Below are 22,000 nucleotides of genomic sequence, written 5' to 3'. Positions count from 1 at the left end.
GCCAGAGATCAACTACTGCTGCCTGGGCCAATGCCAGGCAATGTGGATACAGTGGTACCTCGCAAGACGAATGCCTCGCAAGACGAAAAGGTTTGTGATTTTTTGAGTTGCTTCGCAAGACGGATTTCCCAATGGGCTTGCTTCGCAAGACGAAAACATCTTGCAAGTTTGTTTCCTTTTTCTTAAAACCGCATTCCTATGGGAAACCATGCTTCGCAAGACGAAAAATTCGCAAGGCGAAAAAACTCGCAGAACGAATTAATTTCGTCTTGCGAGGCACCACTGTATTCTAATGTGATAATTCTTATAGGAAACACTTCCGCTCTGCTCCTCAAGAGATTGATTGTGAAACACTTTTTGAGGCAATCAAACTGTACACCATTCCAGACGCTTCTGCACATAATGCCATTATGATACAGTGGTACCTCGGGTTAAGTACTTAATTTGTTCCAGAGGTCAGTACTTAACCTGAAACTGTTCTTAACCTGAAGCACCACTTTAGCTAATGGGGCCTCCCGCTGCTGCCGCGCCGCCGGAGCACGGTTTCTGTTCTCACCCTGAAGCAAAGTTCTTAACCTGAAGCACTATTTCTGGGTTAGCAGTGTCTGTAACCTGAAGCGTATGTAACCTGAAGTGTATGTAACCTGAGGTACCACTGTACTAGCATTTTATTTTCAGTTGCTTTCCTAAAGATGATTATTAGCATGGCATTTGTATTTTTCACAGCTGCAGCTCACTGGAAAAATTGTGAGGTGTGCGATTTTGGGGTGGGGATGCTTAGGTCCAGCAGTGTACACTCAGAGTGCCTTATCAGATCAGAGAGAGACTTCTGAGTTATCCAGGCTCTGGTAACCTCCTGGTTGGAGAACTACCTGTTCTACGTAGTCTGGAAACTTCAGCTGGTCCAGACCTGGGCAGGCATCGCACCACCGCTTGGTCATCTGCACTAGCTTCCAGTCCCTTTTCATGCCCAATTCAAAGTGTTTGTCTTAAACTTTAAACCTGGATTGCTGGACTTTCCCATTGTCCCAAACCATTGGACATTCTGGGTGGGGCTGGTGGGAGTTGTCAGCCTACCAGCAGCTGGAGGGCCACTGGTTCCCCCAACACACTTTAAAACCTATGCAGATTGCAGTGAGGTTATCTGAAGGATTGTGGCCTCCTGAATATACCTGCCTGGCCCCCAAGACCTTCATACGAGGCCGCCTCTCACTTTCTCCTATTGCACGCAGACACCCTAGAGAGGTTCACCTGGTGCCACCGATCTTATGGTCCTTTTGACACATAAGACCATTGGGAGACAATCACTTCCCATTACTGGTTTTAGTAAAGGTAAAGGTAAAGGTACCCCTGCCCGAACGGGCCAGTCTTGACAGACTGTGGGGTTTGTGCGCCCATCTCACATCTATTGGCCGGGGGCCAGCGCTGTCCGGGGACACTTCCGGGTCACGTGGCCAGCGTGACATCGCTGCTCTGGCGAGCCAGAGCCGCACACGGAACGCCGTTTACCTTCCCGCTGGTAAGCGGTACCTATTTATCTACTTGCCCCCGGGGGTGCTTTCGAACTGCTAGGTGGGCAGGCGCTGGGACCGAGCAGCGGGAGCGCACCCCGCCGCGGGGATTCGAACCGCCGACCTTTCGATCGGCAAGCCCTAGGCGTTGAGGCTTTAGCCCACAGCGCCACCCGCGTCCCGCGGGTTACTGGTTTTACATTGCACTTAATGCTGCTGTGTGCTGGCTTGTATTCTATATTGTGTTGAGATTGCTATAAGGTTCTGATTGCATTTATTTGCATGTTTTGAATTATAAGTTTGCAAACCACCCAGAGGCTATGGTTGATGGTGCGCTATAGGAATGTCACCAAGACGCCTTCAGCTGCATTGAGGGGCAATGCCAGTCACTAGAGACCCCCCCAAGTCCCGTCTTGCTAACTTTTTAGACTCTCCTCATATAGACAAGTAGTTAAGCAGCAGGAAGCAGAGTGTGAGAATAAATTGACAGTTCTCCCAATGGAGATGTAGAAAGAGGAGTCTTCCAACGATCAGTTTTGAGATCTGTGTTTTTTAACTTGTTCATAAACCAAAGTCTATGGGGGGTATATGGAAGAAAACAACTGTTGTTCCTTACCTCTCTACATTTAAGAACATGAAATCAGACTCCTCAAAACATTCTTCTCCCAGGAGACCTTTGCAAGATTGTTTAGCTCAGGCTTCATTCTCAAACATGCCCAGTTTAATGATGAAGAAAAGAAACTAGAAGCTCTTAACTAGAAGTTAGGAACTTTTATTTTAACAAAGCAAGATTAATTTAACAAATAGATTCCTTTCGGACCGTCTAGTAAATACTGGAAAATTTGCCCACAAAGTGGCATTAACTTGCTCAAAAAATGATTTCCGTTTCGAAACCAGAGCTATTTGGAATCATTTATAAAGTAAAGGAGAAAACCCACACACATTATTTGAGAATTCAGAAGATCAAGTATGCAAGTCAACAACTGGGGGAGTTTCATCTTGAAGCCTTTGTTGTCTTGTCCCCAGTGAAAACAACCCATTTAGAGGTTTTGGGCTTCATAAACAAGTATACAAAAAAAGAGAAACCAAAACACACACACACACGGGCAGTGGACTGGTGCTGTTCTGATCAACTTGTAAAAAGGTATGTCCTTTTAACTGCCTCCAGAATCAGTGGAACCACCTCATTCTTATCCAGGATAAAGCTATTCTGCTTCTAGATCTGATACAGAATTCACACTCTCCGCAGATTCAGGTGTTTCATTCCTATCTGCCACTCCTTCTGCCTTTCCTTCAACGCTTCCCTCTTCCTGTCCTGGGCTTTCACCACCCACAGCCTTCTTTTCACTGAATGGCAGAGTTTCGCCGGCCTGCAATCTCTTGACTTCCAAGGCAGAGGTAGTTCCTTGCTTGCCAGACTGAGCTGGCGCACAGCTGTCCAGCGAAAGGCTCGACTCGGCATTAGTTTTGGAATTAACCAATAAATCCACACCCCCCGGCGTTTTACAGTCGCTGTCTGCAGGAGTGTTGCCAATTGTTTCTGTCGCATCGTGGCAGGCTCGATCCGTCCTCTCGGTGCTGGCAGAGTTTACCTGGCTCTCAGAGGATTCCACCTTGATGCCCGCCTCTTCAGGTGTCCCCAAGGCACTGCCTTCCGATGCCATCTCAACTTTCCGTCTTTTTCTCATTGCGTCAGTGGCTTCCGTCTCCTTCATGTACCCACCATCCATACCACCTCCTTGAGGCAGCAAGGGGCAGGCCTTCTCCTCTGTGAACTGAAGGCCGTCGATCCCCTTCTGACCAATCACAACCTCTCCAAGGTTGGCAGAGATCTTCTCAATGTCGGTGGGGCTTCTCACCACCCTGATGCTTTCCTCGCTCAACCTGCTCATCTCCAGCTTCCTCTTCTTGCATTCCTTCAGACTTTCACCGGACGCTCCGCTCTCACCCTCGTCCGCGGGATCCTGCCTTTCCAGCTGGGGAGGCGAAGAACTTGGCGCTCCATCTTTCCTCCTGCCCTTCTGTGCCCCACTCTCAGCCTCCTCCACAAGATCCTGCCTTCCCAAGTTGACAAATGAAGAAACCGGTGTGTCTTCTTTCCCACCGTCCTCCTCCGCCTCTGCTGTTAAGAGCCCACGTTGACTCGCCTTACCTGAAGCTTCGTGTTCACCTGCGGGACTCGTTTGGGGTTCCAGAGAATCTCCGGCCTGCAATGCATCGCCACGGATACCAGAGGAAGGCTCTCCCTCGATAACTTTGCTAAGGACAGAGTCACTGGATGAAAACCCCAGCTCATCATCACTTTTGGATACAGGCTCCTCAATCAGATTATTGGTTGTTTGGTCTACAGCAGGGCAAATGATGCCTGTCTTGTCCAGCAACTCATCTTGATCGTTTTCCATGCTCTCCCTCCTTGCAGGCTCTTCCTCAAGTCTCTGGCATGTTTTATGCTGCTGCTCGACTTCACTCTTTCCTGCAGTCTCCTCTCCATCCTCACACTGCTCCCCCTCAAGCCGCTCGCTGTTCAGGAATTCTGGGGACCGGGGTTTGAATCGCCGGAGCTTCCTGTGCGGCCCCCAGACGAAGTCCCGCTTGGGCGTGAAGTGCCGCCAGGCAAAATGGACCAGCTCCTTCCGCTGCTGCTTGTTCCGGACAGTGAACACAAAGTAGTCCAAGGCACTTCTCAGCACCCGCGGGAGCTCCTGGTGGACTAGGATCTCCGTCAGGAAGAACTTCACCAGGTGCGTCTGGTAGTTTTCGTAGCCCAACTCTCCCAAGCACTTCAGGATGCGAGTGATCCGTAAATTATTGTGGCTGAACCTGAAAGGGGGAGAAAGAAGGGGAAGTAAGTCTCACATTGTGAAGGCAAATGACTAGCTCGGAAGGGAGCTACTATCCAAATATCCTGCAAAGGACATTCCCACTTACTTTTTGGAATGGAACAAGCCAACAGTGAAGTTACAGGGAACTAAGAAGAGGGCCTTCTTGGTAGTGGCACCTTCCCTGTGGAATGCCCTCCCATCAGATGTCAAAGGAGATAAACTACAGTTGTACCTTGGAAGTCCAACAGCCTAGTTCTCGAACATTTTGGCTTCCCAACAATCGAAGCCCAGAAGTGACTGCTCCAGTTTTCAAATGTTCTTTTGGAAGCCAAACATCCAATGGGGCTTCTGATTGGCTGCAGGAGCTTTCTGCAGCCAATCAGAAGCTGCGCTTTGGTTTTTCAACATTCTGGAAGTCGAACGGACTCCGTTCAACTTCAGGTACAACTGTATCTGACTTTCAGAAGACATCTGAAGGTAGCCTTGTACAGTGGTGCCCCACAAGACGAATGCCTCGCAAGACGGAAAACTCGCTAGACGAAAGAGTTTTCCGTTTTGGAGGTGCTTCGCAAAACGAATCTCCTATGGGCTTGCTTCACAAGACGACAATGTCTTGCGAGTTCCTGCTGGTTTTTTCCCCCTCCCCCCCTTTTCTAAGCCGCTAAGCCGCTTATCAGCTGATCCGATCAGCAGATAAGCCCCTAAAAGCCTCTAATAGCGCTAATAGCGCTAATCCGCTAATCCTTCAATGGGCTTGCTTCGCAAGACGAAAAAACCGCTAGACGAAGAGAATCACAGAACGGATTCTTTTCGTCTTGCGAGGCACCACTGTATAGGGAAGTTTTTAGCGTTTGATGTTTTATTATGCTTTTATATCTGTTGGAAGCCGCCCAGAGCAGCTGGAGCAACCCAGTCAGATGGACGGTGCACAAATAATAAATTCCATTATGCTTTTATGCAGAAACTCTGGTTGGCAGGATGTTTTTGCCTGGATGGCGCTCAGCCTATCAAGCACAACTCAGCTTAAGTAGCTGGTCTTCCCATGCAGGATCCCAGACCAAGAACTGGAGGTGGAGAACAGCCCAAGTTCACTCACAAACCCACTGCCTGATCTGAGGTGGGAAGAGTGCGCCCAATTATTCTCTCCGCAGACTTTACAACCCTGGACAGCATTGTTTTTTCCCTGACCGTGCAGCTCCCAAACCACACACACAGACCATAAGTTAATACACTCTCAACAGTACAATGGTAAAATGCCATCAACAGGTCCTTTGAGAGATTATTTTTCCGGGGGATTTTCAGAAAATATAACCTCTGCTGTGCTCTCTTCATTAGGTCTTTGCTGTTTTCTCCCCAGGTTAGGTCATCTCTCAACTCCATTCCCAGAATGATGACTGCAGTAGCCAAGGGACTACAGTGCAGGCCGCTTAGTGACTTTTATGCACAAGTCTGTCTAGCAAAGCAACTCACTGGTTGAGGTTCTCGAATCTCTCTCTCCAATTCTTTGCTCGTCGCAATTCGCCCGTTTTCTCATTTAGCAGCTCGATTCCATAGAAGTCCAACATGAGCTTGTAAGCCCGGACGAACCTCGCCATGACTTCCTTCGATTTCTTGAAGGCCTGAAATACCCAACGGGCAGGACAGAAAACGGTTGTTCTTTATTGAGGACTTCATTGTTTCGTTCTACTTGAAAACTGCTTTGAGGTTTTAATTACAATCCAGAGGTAAAAATATATAGTGAAACTTTTTTTTTTTTAAATTAAGCACTGTTCATTTAAACTTTTTTGCTTATTTGGTATTATTTTACTGCTTGATTTTGTGGGTGTTGTTTTTGACCTATGCAACCTGCTGCAAAGGTAAAGGTAAAGGGACCCCTGACCATTAGGTCCAGTCATGGCCGACTCTAGGGTTGCGGCGCTCATCTTGCTTTATTGGCCGAGGGAGCCGGCGTACAGCTTCTGGATCATGTGGCTAGCATGACTAAGCTGCTTCTGGCGAACCAGAGCAGCGCATGGAAACACCGTTTACCTTCCTGCCGGAGCGGTACCTATTTATCTACTTGCACTTTGACGTGCTTTCGAACTGCTAGGTTGGCAGGACCAGGGACCGAGCAACGGGAGCTCACCCCGTCATGGGGATTCGAACCGCTGACCTTCTGATTGGCAAGTCCTAGGCTCTGTGGTTTAACCCACAACACCACCCGTGTCCCTAGTGCAAGATGCTGTATGAACAGCTATACATTTTAGAACTGAAACAACAGCAGCAACTTTAGAAGTTGGCCAAGGTGTTCCATCAAGGAGGAAATCAACACCCTTCATTCTGGTGCCCTCCATGTATTTTGAGCTATAACTCCCTTCAGTCCTGATAGCTAGCAATGCAGGTTGTGGGTCACCTCACTGGGTGAACCAGAGGCCTATCTCCATCCTCTGACCAAAAGCTAGAGGGAAGACACCTCTGGCAATTCCTGGGTGACTGGTGCTAGCGTGGAAGTGGGGAAATCGAGACAGGTCTTATGGGCCCCAGCATTCATACCGCCAAAGCCACTACGGTCAAGAGTTGCTATTATTTCATAAATGGGTGTAAAAAGAAAGCAGAAAACTCAGAATCCATTTCCCCCTACCTGTGGTTTTAAAGCCAATGTTTAAAGGGCAAGAGGACTCCTACCTGGATTTCTTGACAGGTGAGAAGCCGCGCGCGCCAGTTCCTTCCCGGCTCACGCAAAGGAAATAACCTGGAAGGAAGTCAAACAAAGAGGGGAATCAAGTCTGCAAAGAAAAGAAGAATTTAGCCCAGAAACTAGCAGGACATCCCAACTGCTGAGAGGCACAGAATTCAGCATGGTGCCCCTCAAGATATTGTTTTTTTATATATATAAAATATTTATTAGATTTTCACAAATTATATCAAACAAAACAATACAAACAAACACACACAAAAAGAACAAGTATAATTTCAGCCCTTATTTTCTTAAAACTTACTTCACCGACCTCCTCATACCTCCCCTTTCTGCATTCCAATTTCAAATATTTAGTTTAGCAAATCCTCACCCTTAATTTTATCTAATTGTTAACCTTTCTTTTCTTTTAACTTAATCGTTACAGCTGTAATCCACTTAATTTCAAAACCCACATCATTCTAGCACTCATTAATTTTACAATGTTTCTTAAGATAGTTCTTAAATTTATTCCAGTCTTCTTCCGCCCTCTCTTTTCCCTGTTCTCGGATTCTGCCAGTCATTTCTGCCAATCCCATATAGTTTATCACCTTCATCTGCCATTCTTCCAGGGTGGGTAGATCTTGTGTCTTCCAATACTTTGCGATGAGTATTCTTGCTGCTGTTGTGGCGTACATAAAGAGAGTTCTATCCTTCTTTGGCACCAATTGGCCGACAATGCCCAGGAGAAAGGCCTCTGGTTTCTTCAAGAAGGTATATTTAAATACCTTTTTCATTTCATTATATATCATTTCCCAGAAAGCCTTGATCTTTGGGCATGTCCACCAAAGGTGAAAAAAAGTACCTTCAGTTTCTTTACATTTCCAACATTTATTTTCAGGCAAGTGGTAAATTTTTGCAAGCTTGACTGGGGTCATGTACCACCTATAAATCATTTTCATAATATTTTCCTTTAAGGCATTACATGCCGTAAATTTCATACCGGTGGTCCACAACTGTTCCCAGTCAGCAAACATAATGTTATGACCAATATCTTGTGCCCACTTTATCATAGCTGATTTCACTGTTTCATCTTGTGTATTCCATTTCAACAGCAAGTTATACATTCTTGACATGTTCTTAGTATTAGGTTCTAACAGTTCTGTTTCTGATTTTGATTTTTCCACCTGGAAGCCAATTTTCCTGTCCAACTTATACACCTCCATTATTTGATAATAATGGAGCCAATCTCGCACTTTGTCTTTTAATTTCTCAAAACTCTGCAATTTCAGTTTATTTATTTTTTTTATAAAAATTTTTATTAGTTTTACAAAGTTTTTTAAACAAACACACACATAAAAAGACATACAAACACGTATAGTTTCATAACAATTTTTCGTAAACTTCTTTTCTCGGACTTCCCCATACCTCCCCTTTCTGCATCCCAATGTTCGTAGTTTTTTAACAACTTCCAAATATTTCTTTCCAACCTCTGTCATGTTAATCTTTTCTTTAGTCTAATCTTATATTACTGTAACCCTTTCTTTCTGAAAACCTCGACATTCTAGCATTCATCAAGTTTATAATAGTCCTTAAGATATATTTTAAATTTCTTCCATTCTTCTTCCGTCGTCTCTTTTCCCCGATCACGGATTCTCCGTTCTTAGTATTGGGTTCTAACAGTTCGGTCTCTAATTTTGATTTTTCCACCTGGAAGCCAATTTTCCTGTCTTGTTTATAGATCTCCATTATTTGATAATAATGGAGCCAATCTCGTACTATCGGTTTCAGTTTCTCATGACTCTATAATTTCAATTTATCTCCATCTTGTTCCAGAATTTCCCAATACTTTGGCCATCTGGCCTCCATATTGAGCTTTTTCACTGCCTTAGCCTCCAAGGGTGACAACCATCTAGGGGTTTTGTTTTCCAACAGATCTTTATATCTCCTCAAGATATTGTTGGACCCCAACTCCCACCGCCGCTGCCCAGCTTCCTGGAAGGTGGCTGCTGCAGCAGCAGCAGGAAGGTTGATGGGGTGCAAACACGCTGGCAGGAGACCAGATTGTTTCCACCAGTGCAGCTGCACTGTGCTGACTTCCTTGTCCTCTCATCCCTTCTTGCAAGCAACAGTGACCCCTCTTGGTTGGGGACGAGTATAAAGGTTCTGCCTCGCCTGATGAGCAACTTCTGGACGCAGCCATTGAGAAGAGACAATTATGCCCCTGGCTCACGTTTTCTTCCCAACTGCCCCGAGTGTGACAGAGCTGCGAGGATTCTTCCGCATTGCACAGACACCTTAACTTCTGCAGAAATACCCAAGAGACCCTGATTAAGCCTGAAAATGGGTCAGTTTATTTAGATTTGATCCAAGACTTCAGGAAGTTGCCTACACATTAAAACAGAGGTCTGCAACATGGTTCCCGCAGGTGCACAGGTGGCCTCAGAGGCCTTCCCTGGTACCCCCTGACCCCCAAAGTTAGGCTTGAGAGGAGGATACACTATTAATGGGATCTGCACCGGCTGGCAACTGGTTTAAGGTTTTTATTGCTGGAATATCAACCCCCAAACTGCCTAGGACCTGCTCACATCTTGCCAGAGCATCCTACCCAAACCCTTAGACCAACACGTGACGCACTTGTGTGAGTGCCACACACCCCAAGCATTTTGTTTAACAAGTAACTGGAGCAGAGCTTTGCATCAGCCATCGGTCCAGTGCTGAGGGCCTTCTGGCGGTTCCCTCGCTGCGAGAAGTGAGGTTACAGGGAACCAGGCAGAGGGCCTTCTCGGTAGCGGCACCCACCCTGTGGAACGCCCTCCCACCAGATGTCAAAGAGAACAACAACTACCAGACCTTTAGAAGACATCTGAAGGCAGCCCTGTTTAGGGAAGCTTTTAATGTTTAATAGAATATTGTATTTTAATATTCTGTTGAAAGCCGCCCAGAGTGGCTGGGGAAGCCCAGCCTGATGGGCGGGGTCTAAATAAATAAATTATTATTATTATTATCATCATCATCATCATCAAAACCTTGAATATGCATACAGCACAGGGAGTGATGCTTTTTAACGTTACGCTCATTGGTGGGTGAGGGCACGAACCGTGGTAGCCCAGAACATGTCTATGTTTCTAGAATGCAAGCTGCAATTCACTATTAACAATATTTGATGGAAATAACCTTGTTTTTCATTGCAGTCCCGCCCAAAGGAAGTCTGTTACAGCCCCTCTGGAAGGTGCTCTGGCTCAGATTTTGGAGAGCCTCCAAAGAAGAGGAGAAGGGGAAAGGAAAGAACAGGAATGTCCAAAAACAGAAAACAGCCTACAGCACTCCCCATCCCCAAGTGCCATTAGAATATCTAATGGGGGCCACTTACCACTGGATATATGAATGGTTTTCTTCCAGAGTGACATAGTCGTTATGCCACATCTCAAGGAGATCTTCAATAAGGAGGCCTAGAAGAGGATGGGAAACATAAGAAGGGTCTAAAATTAGGCACAGCATCTAAATGGAGAGATTCCCCCACTGTTATTAATTGAATTTATACGCTGCCCTTCCTCCCGAAGATGCCCAGGGTGGCAAACAGATACTCAATTCAAAACAAAACCCAAGCAGAACTTTCAAAAACAGCTAAAACATTCCAAAAACAATTAAAAACATCTAAAGTCAGTTGCAGTTATATAATAAACAGCAATCCTGGGGATGCCAGGAATAGTATTCGGCAGCCACCAAATGCCTGGGTAAAAAAAAAGGAAGGACTCCTGGACAGTTAAGTTCAGTAAAAGGGGACTTATGGGGTTGCAGTGCTCCTCTCACTTTCAGGCTGAGGGAGCTGGTCCACAGACAGCTTTCTGGGTCATGTGGCCAGCAGGACTAAAATGCTTCTGGCACAACGGAACACAGTGATGGAAAACAGAGCACACGGAAATGCCGTTTACCTTCCCACTGCAGTGGTACCTATTTATCTACTTGCACTGGCATGCTTTCGAACTGCTAGGCTGGCAGGAGCTGGGACAGAGCAATGGGAGCTCACTTTGTTGCGGGGATTCGAAGAACCACCAACCTTCTGATCGGCAAGCCCAAGAGGCTCCGTGGTTTAGACCACAGCGCCACCCACGTCCCTTTGACACTGGAGGGAGATTCAGAATGGGCAAAGCAGCTTCTTCACACAGTGCATGAACTGTAGGAGGCAGCGATGGCCACTGACTTGGGTGTCGTGAAAAGAGGATTAGACAAAATTATGGAGGACAGAGCTAGCAATTGGCTACCAGCCATGACGGCTGTGCTGTACTTCCACAGGGCATATGCCTCTGAATGCCAGTTGATGGAGGCTTCAGGAAAAGAGAATCAGAGTTGGAAGAGACCCTGAGGGTCATCTAGTCCAACCCCCTGCAATTCAGGAGTATGTCCCATGCGAGGGTTGAACTTGCAACCTTGGCCTTATCAGCACCATGCTCTAACCGACTGAGCTATCCAGGCTGAGAGTACTTGTGTCCGCCGCTTACAACCCTGGAGAGCTGCTGCCAGTCCGTGTAGGCAATACTAAGTTAGATGCGCCAATGGCCTGACTTGATACAATGCAACTTCCAGTGTTCCAAGCCATGTGGATTTCCCAGGCAATCTCCACCACTCAGGGACTGTAGGAATTACTGCATGGCTGACCTATCCTGGGGTATTGTGAGGAAGAATTCATAAACACCTGCGGGAGAAACAGGGGCCTTTTGCCCCGGAAAAAGAGAGAATGAAACCTGCTCCTTGCAACAGCAGAATGCAACGGGTTCCCTTTGACAGATTTAATTTTGCCTTCCAGGGGGAACAGCTGTAGGAAATATATACAGGCCTTCAATCATTTCTGCAGGGTGGGAACAGGCATAAATAAATAGCGTTCTAAAACCGAATACAGTTCATTCCCCTGTCAAGGGCCAGTGGTGGTGGTGGTGGGGGAAGCAACCTTATAAGACCTAACATTTGCCTTGGGGAAAAGAGAGAATAATATCAAAAGCCATACCATTAGGCTGAAAACTCATCTCGTTTTTGTAAAACCTCAAATTCCACATTTTCTCTTCTCTCATTTCTGTTTCTTCCAAACCCTGAGGAAGGAAGGAAGGAAGGAACATCAATTGTGGATGCGAATGATCTCTCACTGAGCTACCCCAGGAAAATCTTGACCATACACAACCTGTTGCGTGCCACACCCCTTTAGCAGACTTAATTGGGACATCAGAAATAGCCTTTTCTTTTTTTGGAACCAATGATTTCTTTGCTGGAGAGAAGCTCCCATCACTCCTGGCCATGGGCGTGATGCTGACTGGGGCTGATGGGACTTGCGAGTCCAACTTCTGGAGAGCACCTGGTCGGCGACCCGATTGGGAGGTTTCCTTAAGCGCCATTCAGATCTTAGTTACGTGGATCACTGGGGGCTTATATACAAGATGGGCGTACAATAAATGAATGGCACAGCCAGCTAGCAGTCTCTTGCTATGAACGATGATCAACACACTCTTACCGGATAATGTTGCCTGTATTTCTGCATATCTTTTGCTGCCATCCAGTTGCGACCAGCTGCGTTCTAAGAGAGAGGGGGGGGCGGCGAGAGTTAAGGGAGGGGCTGTGAAGCTGAATTATCCCTAAAAAAAACCCTCCAGGCCACCACAAAAGCCAATGTAGTCCTTCCATATTGACAATGCAAAGTGCAAAGTTATTTAGATCGAAAGGAGCAAAGTTCCAGAGAAGCCTGGATAGCTCAGCTGGTTACAGTGTGGTGCTGAAAACGGCAAGGTTGCAGGTTCGATCCCTGTATGGGACACCTGAATATTCCTGACTGTAGGGGGGTTGGGTTGGACTAGCTGATCCTCAGGGTCCCTTGAAACTCTAGAATGCTATGAAAATCTATTTTAGATGCAGTGCTCATGTTTAGTGGACGATAATGATAGTGATAATAATTTATTTTTTATACCCCACCCATCTGGCTGGGCTTCCCTAGCCACTCTGAGCGGCTTCCAACAAAATACAGTAATCCATCAAACATTAAAAGCTTCCCTAAACAGGGCTGCCTTCAGATGTCTTCTAAAAGTCTGGTGGTAATTGTTCTCTTTGACATCCGGTGGGAGGGTGTTCCACAGGGTGGGTACCACTACTGAGAAGGCCAAGGATTGCTCTGGGCCCTCCAACCCGACCCACAGCAAACCATGGCTGTCTGAACCCAACTCAGCCGACTCCCTCTGAATAGGCCTGATTCGGCTCAGGGTGGGGCTGAATCTGGTGCACAGCCCTAGTGATGTGGATGCCATGGGGAGAGAATGCCAGTGGCGTGCTTTGCCATGGGGGTTATAGCTAGATGGCACCAACCCGCCATAAGTTTACTGAACACAGGGCTGCTTTGCTAGAAGAGTCTTTGAGCCTCGGGCTTCCTGCTCAATTGCCAACCTTGCCTCCTCGTATCGACTCTCTGCGCAGTTTGCAAGCAGACTTCACCATGGCACAGACTTTATTTTTAGTATCCCACATCATGGAACAAGAAGTCAGGTTCCATGAATAGTGAAACCTCAATCGGGGTAGCTGAATCACTGCATGCCAAATGGCTTACTGGTTCACTCCCACCATGCTCTCAAGTGATATTTTTACGGGAAGCCATGCCCCGAGAGTGCTCCTTGGCCGGGGGCCACAGCTCAGTTGGATAGAGTGTGGTGCTGATAATGCCAAGGCTACAGGTTTGATCCCCATACGGGACAGCTGCCTATTTCTGCACTGTAGAAAGTTCGACTACAGCAGGGTTTGCCAAACTTGGGTCTCCAGCTGCTTTTGGACTACAACGCCCATCATCCCTAGCTAACAGGACCAGTGGTCAGGGATGCTGGGACTTGTAGTCCAAAAACACCTGGAGACCCAGGTTTGGGAAGCCCTGGACTAGATGAACCCAAGGGCTCCTTCCAAGTCCAAGTGAGTGGAACAGGAAGTGTAAATTTGACCCTTGGGCTGCAGGTTAGTTTCTATATGCACGTGTGCGTGCGCACACACACACAACCCTCTCTCTCCCCCATGCCTCCACCAAGAAGCATTAGTAGAGTTCAAGGAGGACAAGTTCCAGCCAGGCAAAAACTTATGGGGTGGAATGCAGGGCCAGTGACAGGTCTGGGCTGGGGACAGTTCCAAGGGCCAGACAGAGAGACATTTGCTGCTCATTGTTGAGGCTCCTCTACCCTCGCACTGGACTAGTGAAGAGAAGAGGCACCTCAATAATGGGAAGAGCAATAACATCCACACAAACACATGCTGCAGGAGAAAGTCCATGATGCCTCCTTATTAAAGGGACAAGTGCAACTTTTGCACCACTCTCCTCTACAGTACAGTGGTACCTCGGGTTACATACGCTTCAGGTTACAGACGCTTCAGTTTACAGATTCCGCTAACCCAGAAATAGTACTTCGGGTTAAGAACTTTGCTTCAGGATGAGAACAGAAATCGTGCAGCAGCAGCAGGAGGCCCCATTAGCTAAATTGGTCCTTCAGGTTAAGAACAGTTTCAGGCTAAGAACGGACCTCTGGAACGAATTAAGTACTTAACCCGAGGTACCACTGTACACAAGTTTGCAAAGCAACTATGCTATTTGATGTCTTGCCTCCTACCCTTCCTCGTACAGAGTTCATAGAGGGTGGCTAACAATGGTCCTGCAAAAATTAAACGGGTCTTAAGGCGATGCCTGAACAAAAATGGTATTGGAGAGGTGGGGCAACCAGAGGGGAGATTGGGGTCTTGAGCCTTGTAAGGCTTTATAGATCAAAACCAACCCTTCCAACCGAGCCTTGAAACTAATTGGTAGCTACTGGGCCTAACAAGCTACTTCAGCGTTTATAGTTTAGATTCTTTGCAGCTCAAAACTGGTCCTTCAGCTGAGGAAGGCATGGAAACAGCAAGACCACCAAACTTGCTCACTTGCATTGGATCAAAGAGCCAAAGGCCACAGGAGAAGAGCACACAGTCCAATTATTTAAAAGGCACAAAACTTAAAAAAGAAAACACCCACCGTGCGTTTTCTAAAGCTCATGGAGGCAAGGTTTGGCCGTTGCCACTCCTGCAGAGAGAAAATAGGACATTTAAAAGTTTTAGAAACATTTAGGATAGTGGTATCAACAGTTAGAACAAACGCATTTCACCAACACCTGACAAAAAACCTCTTCATTTGGTTCATCGTGGTTCTTCGTTATTTCTGGGAATTTTAAGCAGTCATAGAATTGCAAGGTCAAGAAAGGAGAGTCATATCGGTGGTGCAACTCCTATGACTACTACAGTGGTACCTCTGGATGCGAATGGGATCCGTTCCGGAGCCCCGTTCGCATCCAGAAGCAAACACAACCCGTGTCCGTGCGTCACCGCTTCTGCACATGCGTGTGATGTCATTTTGACCATCTGCGAATGCGTGAATGGCGAAACACGGAAGTAACATGCTCCGTTACTTCCGGGTCGCCGCAGCGCGCAACCCAAAAATACTTATCCCGAAGCTACTTCAACCCAAGGCATGACTGTATCAGAAAACTAAACAAGAATCAGTGAATAGTTTGTGGTAGTCTTTTCCAACCTAGACTCCCACCAGATTTGGGGACTACAACTCCCATCATCCCTGATTGCTGGCTGGCACTGATGGGAGTTGTAGTCCAAAACAACTGAAACGCACCAAGTTGAAGACGACTGGTGTGTGGAATAACTCAGAAATAATATTTCTTTATTACTTGATGACAGTTGCATCTGAACAAATGGCTTCACGGGCACCTTTTTTCAAGAACTGCATTCAATAGTTCTGGTAATGGGCCAAGAGTAGAAAATTTGCTTTTCTGGCCAAGGAGTGCCTCGGCCCAGTATACCTGAAGGAGAGTTTCCACCCCCGTCGTTCAGCCTGGACACTGAGGTCCAGTGCCGAGGGCCTTCTGGAGGTTCCCTCACTGCGAGAAGTGAGGTTACAGGGAACCAGGTAGAGGGCCTTCTCGGTGGTGGTGCCCGCCCTGCGGAACGCCCTCCCATCAGATGTCACGGAAATAAACAACTATCTGACTTTTAGAAGATATCTGAAGGCAGCCCTGTTTAGGGAAGTTTTTAATGTTTGATGTTCTGCCGTATTATTTATATTCTGTTGGGAGCCGCCCAGAGTGGCTGGGGGAACACAGCCAGATTGGTGGGGTATAAATAATAAACTATTATATTATTATTTACCCGGAACATCCCAGCCTGGACCAAAGTAAGTTTTAAACTTCATGAAAAAGCAGTCAATTAATTTCATACCTGGAATGGTTACCCCCCTTTTTAATTCATGTTCGCTTATTAATACTTTCTATTATGTGACTCTATTATGTAATGGGGATGTTTAACTCCCAGTATGAGACCCGGATGTGGCTTCCCAAGCAATTTTTGTGGGTGACCCACCCCACTAATTTTGACAGCAGCAGCATCAAAAAACAACAACAGATACAGAACTGGGAGGTGACTCTCCTACTCAGCTGATCTGGGTGAATCAGCCAAAAAGCAGACAAGCTCCAAAAAGCAGATTGGTATTAAATTTGGCATCTACACCAGCAATCCTGACCTTCTCAGGTTGCTTCCTAAGAATCGGTGCAAACTTAGAAACTGAAATATGATAGTGCCTTACACAGGCACCATTATATTTCAGTTTCGTTTCTTGCAAGATGCACAGCAAAACCAAATCCAAATATCAGTTTCCATTTCTGTTGTGGGAGATGCAAGATATACCTGAAGGAGCTTTCTTGTGTGTGTGTTTCTTTGTGGCTGATTAGCTGCTCTCCCTGTGCAAAGGTCAGAGGGGGCAGGGTTTCTGTTGAGGCAGGTGATTTAGCTGTGGGAGGAGCTTATCAGAGCTTGCAGCGCAGCGCAGTTTGATCCATCTTTTAGATTTAGGGGAGCTAGTCTCAAACGTTTGTTGGGGGAGACCTAGGTTTTTTTCTGGGGGGTTATATGTCCTGTCTTCACTCTTTTTAAGATGGAGGAACACTGTAGCCACCCCCAACGACAAGTTTTCAAGATGGAGGGTGAAGGAACAGCTGCAGTCGCCTACGGTTCCTGCGCAACGTTTGCCATCTTGCCAAAGGTTGCAGGCAGCTTTACCTGCAGCAATTGTATGTTGATTGCCCTCTTAGAAGACAAAGTCCAGCAACTGGAGGAACATGTAGCTACGCTCCAAAGAATTAGAGAGCTGGAGCTCTTCTTGGAAGCAACAGAGAACACTGCCTCCACCAAGGAGACAGGGGACACCCCTGAGAAGGAGGCTAGTTCACCAACACAGGTGCCAGATATATGGAGAAACGTGACTCAAAGAAGTAGGAGGCCCAGAGTTCGCTCTGATTGTTTAGAAATACACAATCGCTTTGAAGTCCTCTCCCCTAGCATGGAAGACGAAGAACAGACTCCATTTGAGGATCTCTCCCTCATTACAGTCGATCAGGTATATGAAGACGAGCAGCAAAGTCAGTCCTCAGGGAATGTGCAGGCGACCTTGGAACGGACAGCTCACGGAAGAACCCCGACCAAACCCAAGAGGAGGCGTGTAGTGGTGATAGGGGATTCCCTACTGAGGGGAACAGAAGCAGTGATATGTGGGCCTGACAAGATGTCTCGGGAAGTGTGCTGTCTCCCCGGGGCTAAGATCCAAGATGTAACTGAACGACTGCAAGGAATCATAAAACCCACTGACAAATACCCCTTCCTCTTGGTTCATGTGGGAACCAATGACACTGCAAGCAATAGCCTCCAGAAGATCAAAAGAGACTACGAGGCTCTCGGCAGGAAATTGAAGCAATTAAATGCACAAATTGTCATCTCATCCGTCCTCCCAGTTGAACGACGTGGCCCAGGGAGAGAGGGGAAAATAGTGGAAGTGAACAGCTGGCTTTGCAAATGGTGTAAACAGGAACGGTTTAGATTCTTAGATCACGGACTGCAGTTTCTAGAAGATGGACTTCTGGCAAGCGATGGGCTGCACCTCACAGCGGTTGGGAGGAATGTTTTTGCCAAAAATCTCAGAAACCTCATCAGGAGGGCTTTAAACTGACTAATGGGGGGGGGGGGAGAGACAGTGCTCCTGAAGGTAGGAGTCTATCAATTGATGAAGATGATCATCCAAATGTCATAGACCAAATGGAGCAAACAGCACGCGGACCTAGTGGTGGGAGGAAAAAAATCCTTAAATAAGAGACATGGGGGAATGATTAATGGACTTCAATGTCTGTACACTAATGCGCAAAGCATGGGAAATAAACAAGATGAGCTTGAGCTCTTGGTACAGCAAACTAAATATGACATAATAGGCATCACTGAAACCTGGTGGGATAGGTCCCACGATTGGAATGTAATAATGGAGGGATACAATCTATTTCAGAGAAACAGACCAGACAAGAAAGGAGGAGTGGCGTTATATGTCAGGGATGTGTATACCTGTGAAGAGATCCAAGATTTAGAACCTCAAAGCCAGTGAGTTTAATGTGAATGAGCAGAGTGCTTTCATTTGTTCCTCCCCTGCTCCTGTTGAGCTGGGGCGGGAACAAACCAGAAGCTGGCCTCACTTTACATATGTAACCCAGTGCTCATGGTTTGTTTCCCTCTACACAAATCATGAGAGCTGGTTCACACGTAATATGCTACCAGCCTGTGGTTTCCTCCCCCGCCAATACTGTGACAGCAGGAGCAGGGGAGGAGCAAAGTTTTGTGCAGCATGCAACAAAAAGCTGGCCATTTGCATTAAACCACAGCTTATTTTTAACTATGGTTAAGCTTTAAATTGACGTGTGAAAATGCATAAAATAAGAAGTAACAGACTTATTTTTAAAGTTTCATAAGTATGCAACTATCGCCTAGTAAATTTATTTTTATTTTTTTACCATGGTCTTAATTGTTTCATCTGCTGGGTTTAAGGTTTTTTGGGCTGTGTTTTCTGCTTTGTAATGTAACTTTGGTTTTAAGAGTTTTATTGTGAAATGCACATCATCGTTGTTTTTTTATCATACTGTACATCATCATTCTGTACCTTACTGTGAATGCCCCCAAGAATTCGGCTGGATGTGTGGTATATTAATGTAATAATAATAATTTATTATTTATACCCCGCCCATCTGGCTGGGTTTCCTCAACCGCTCTGGGCGGCTCCCAATCGAATATTAAAAACACAACACAGCATTAAACATTAATGTAACGAATGAGAACGGTGATTAATGTTTTGGGTTTCAAGTAAAACACAAAATGTTTCTATAAACTGCTGCATTAGCCAAGCAATTAAAAGACGCCTGGCCTAGAACCTTTCTTCCCGGGGGGCAAACTTTTCTATATACGAACATTTATATATTTTTTAAAAATGACAAGTGAGCTTTCAGAAGTGCGACCGCACACCTTCCGCATTCTGAAGCAGAAGGCCTGCCATTGAAAAATCTGGGTTCAAGATGCCAGTTAAGCCAAAAACTCCTTTGAGCGGCCTTAGGCAAACTCCATTGCCCAGCTTCCCACAACCCTAGCCCAGAACAGAAAAATATAAATAAATGGGAGCCAACCACTGAGAGTGTTCCTGCAATTAGGAGGAAGGAACAGGACAGTTAAAATCACCTTTGCATCCTCCCCAGCACCACTATCAGCGCTTAATAACAGTATTTAGCCATCGCCCAACTTCCTGTATCCCCGCAGGTTTGGGAAACGCTGGAAAAGAGACCCCTTTGCAAATGCACTGATCTGCAACAAGACGTGCGCCCGACCCTTTGAGGCCGAGGAAGACGGGAGCAGCGTCCCGTGGCCGGCTGGCACTTTCTCAAATATTTTTGATCGTCTAAGAGGGCTTTTCGTTTCTGTTTCCTCGTTTTCCCGGGAGGGAGAGGTCGAGTTACCTAAGGCGAACCGTAACAGTGATCTCCCTTCCGATCACGCCGCCCCTCCCCACCAATAATAGCCGCAAACGAGCCCCTTCTAAAAAAACAACAACACCACGTTGGGAAAGAAATCGTGCGCTGCAACCTCTCCAGTAAATGGATTTATTTATATGCCCTAAACAGGCAGCCCTGTTTAGGGGAGCTTTTAATGTTTAATAGGTTTTTGTATTTTAATATTCTGTTGGAAGCCGCCCAGAATGGCTGGGGAAACCCAGCCAGATGGGCGGGGTATAAATAATAAATATATTCTTTATAACTTTGATCTTATATGCTTTTGTTTTTACTTTTTTTAAGAAAGGGGGAACTCGTGGAAGGAAATGAGAACTGATCTTGGGGGAAAAATCTTGTTCTATTGTAAGATGAGGAATGTTGTTAAGATTGTGTAAATTTAAATTGGCTTATGAGTAAAATGTATTAGGTTTAAATTGGGAATGAGAGCTTGTGGAACCAACTTAGGGAAAGGGGAATACAGTCGGGAGGGGAAGGAGGGAGTCCCAGAAAGAAGGCTATGAAAAGAAGGGTTTAAATTTGTTTTTCTTTTTCTTTCTTTTCTTTATCTTTTCTATTTTTCTTATTCTGTTATTATTGGAAATTTTAATAAACATGATTTTAAAAAAATATTTATTATTATTATTATTATTATTATTATTATTATTATTATCACACACGACCCCCCCCCTTGCCTCCTTCTCTGCAGAGACCCGGAAGGGATCAAAGGCCTCTTTATATCCAAACCCCCCCCCCCAATCCATAGGCAAAGACCCTCACCTGGCTACCGGAGGGCGACCACCATCCTGGGCTGCTGCTGGCTTGGAGCTTCTCTTGAATTCCTGCGTCTTTGTCAGCGGCTGGAGCCGCCCCCGAGTCCTTCCTCCCCACATCTCCCTCCAGCTGCCTTCCACCTTCTTCTTCTCCTCCTCCCTCCTCCTCTTCTTCCTCCTCTTCCCAGGTGGAATCGTACTCCCAGAATCCTTCCTCCTCCTCTTCTTCTTCCTCCTCCTCTTCTTCCTCCTCGCCTGCTCGGTCCTCCTCCTCCTCCTCCTCCGTTCCCCACCGCCATTCCGCCATCCTCGCCGAAGAAGACGTGCGCAAGAAAGGAAACCGAAAGAAAAGCGGATGCAGCCGCTGCACCGGCGGCGAGGGAGAGGAGGAGGAGGCGGTGGCGGCGATGCAAAGCGAAAGGCACGTGGGAGGAGGAGGAGGAGGAGGCGGGGGCGGCCGAGGGTGGCCCCACCCCGAGCTGCTCTCTCATTGGCCGGCGAGCTCTCCTTCCGAACGTTGGGGAGCCGATGGAACGCGGGCGCAGACTCGAGACTATTTTATCAATGACGGCGCCCGTCTACCGGGAAACGGGGGGCGACCTTGCAAGGCTGGCGCCGCCTTAGCCGCGCGCTCCTCCTCGTATATACGCCTCGCGTATTTTCAATGCGTGCGGATGGCGCGGCTTTTTTTTTTTTTACAGCTAGTGTCGGAAGGGAGTTCCGCTCTGTTCCCTTCCCAATACTGTATACACACAGGATGTGTGCAGCCTCAGGTCACAATACTAGGAGATATAATCTACTGGGGCTAAACCGATGTTTTTGTTATTTATCCATAGCCATTCTGGGATTATTTCTTAAAAGAAGAGGGGGGTTCAAAATGTTAAATCATCTTTTTTCCTGTGATTATTATTACCACGACGCTATGAAAATTTTTGTTTTTGATGTTGTACACCCCCCCTGAGATCTTTGGATAAAGCTCAGCATGTGAATTAATATTTTATCTGGAGATTGGGATGTTCAAAGTGCCGCACAATGCAGTCAAAGGGGGTGGGTGATAATGGTTGAAAAGGCAAAACGCCCCACATTTTAGCAGTAAAGCAGCTCATCATCCCCAAACATTCCAGGAAAACCATCACAAACAGCCACTTTTCCCCCTAAGACAGTAGGAAGAATATGGATAAGTATGGTAAGGCTGAAAGCGTGGCATCCTAGGGAATGTTGAGGTAGGCCACTGTATTGTTATAGGATTAGTGGGTCAGTTTGGATGATGCCTGGGGCCCCCAACCAGGCCTGTGATTTTGCCTCTGTAAGATGGCAGTATGTAGTAGAAGGGACTGCTGAAATA

The 22,000-nt window shown here is 46.5% G+C and overlaps 1 protein-coding gene across 2 annotated transcripts; it reads right to left on the bottom strand.

The window, feature by feature from the left end:
- Positions 1–2,267: 2,267 nt before the first annotated feature.
- Positions 2,268–21,102, bottom strand: OGFR (opioid growth factor receptor). Of its 2 annotated transcripts, XM_082225976.1 has the most exons (8): positions 20,663–21,095; positions 15,007–15,054; positions 12,490–12,552; positions 11,992–12,073; positions 10,360–10,438; positions 6,998–7,064; positions 5,804–5,952; positions 2,268–4,331 (listed from the first exon to the last, which is right to left on the bottom strand). In XM_082225976.1, the coding sequence occupies exons 1-8, from the start codon at positions 20,960–20,962 to the stop codon at positions 2,717–2,719; spliced, it is 2,403 nt and encodes an 800-aa protein (XP_082082102.1). In that variant the 5' UTR covers positions 20,963–21,095; the 3' UTR covers positions 2,268–2,716. The 2 variants fall into 2 exon arrangements, with proteins under 2 accessions (XP_082082102.1, XP_082082101.1); XM_082225975.1 differs by lacking the exon at positions 15,007–15,054 and having other exon boundaries at positions 20,663–21,102.
- Between the last annotated feature and the right edge of the window lie 898 nt (positions 21,103–22,000).

The sequence above is a fragment of the Podarcis vaucheri genome, assembly GCF_965113315.1.
Source record: "Podarcis vaucheri genome assembly, chromosome: 6".
NCBI lineage: Eukaryota > Metazoa > Chordata > Lepidosauria > Squamata > Lacertidae > Podarcis > Podarcis vaucheri.
Note: the sequence above shows the minus strand (reverse complement) of the source record. Positions and strands in the feature narration are given on the sequence as shown.

What these genes read in the sequence shown, in the direction of transcription:
- OGFR (XM_082225976.1), bottom strand. Translation starts at nt 20,962, where the DNA reads ATGGCGGAATGGCGGTGGGGAACGGAGGAGGAGGAGGAGGAGGACCGA. An exon ending in GATGAGTTTTCAGCCTAATG is followed by an intron (nt 10,439 to 11,991) that starts GTATGGCTTTTG and finishes ATCCTCTTCTAG; the next exon opens with GCCTCCTTATTGAAGATCTC. An exon ending in AGATTCGAGAACCTCAACCA is followed by an intron (nt 4,332 to 5,803) that starts GTGAGTTGCTTT and finishes TCCCCCTTTCAG; the next exon opens with GTTCAGCCACAATAATTTAC.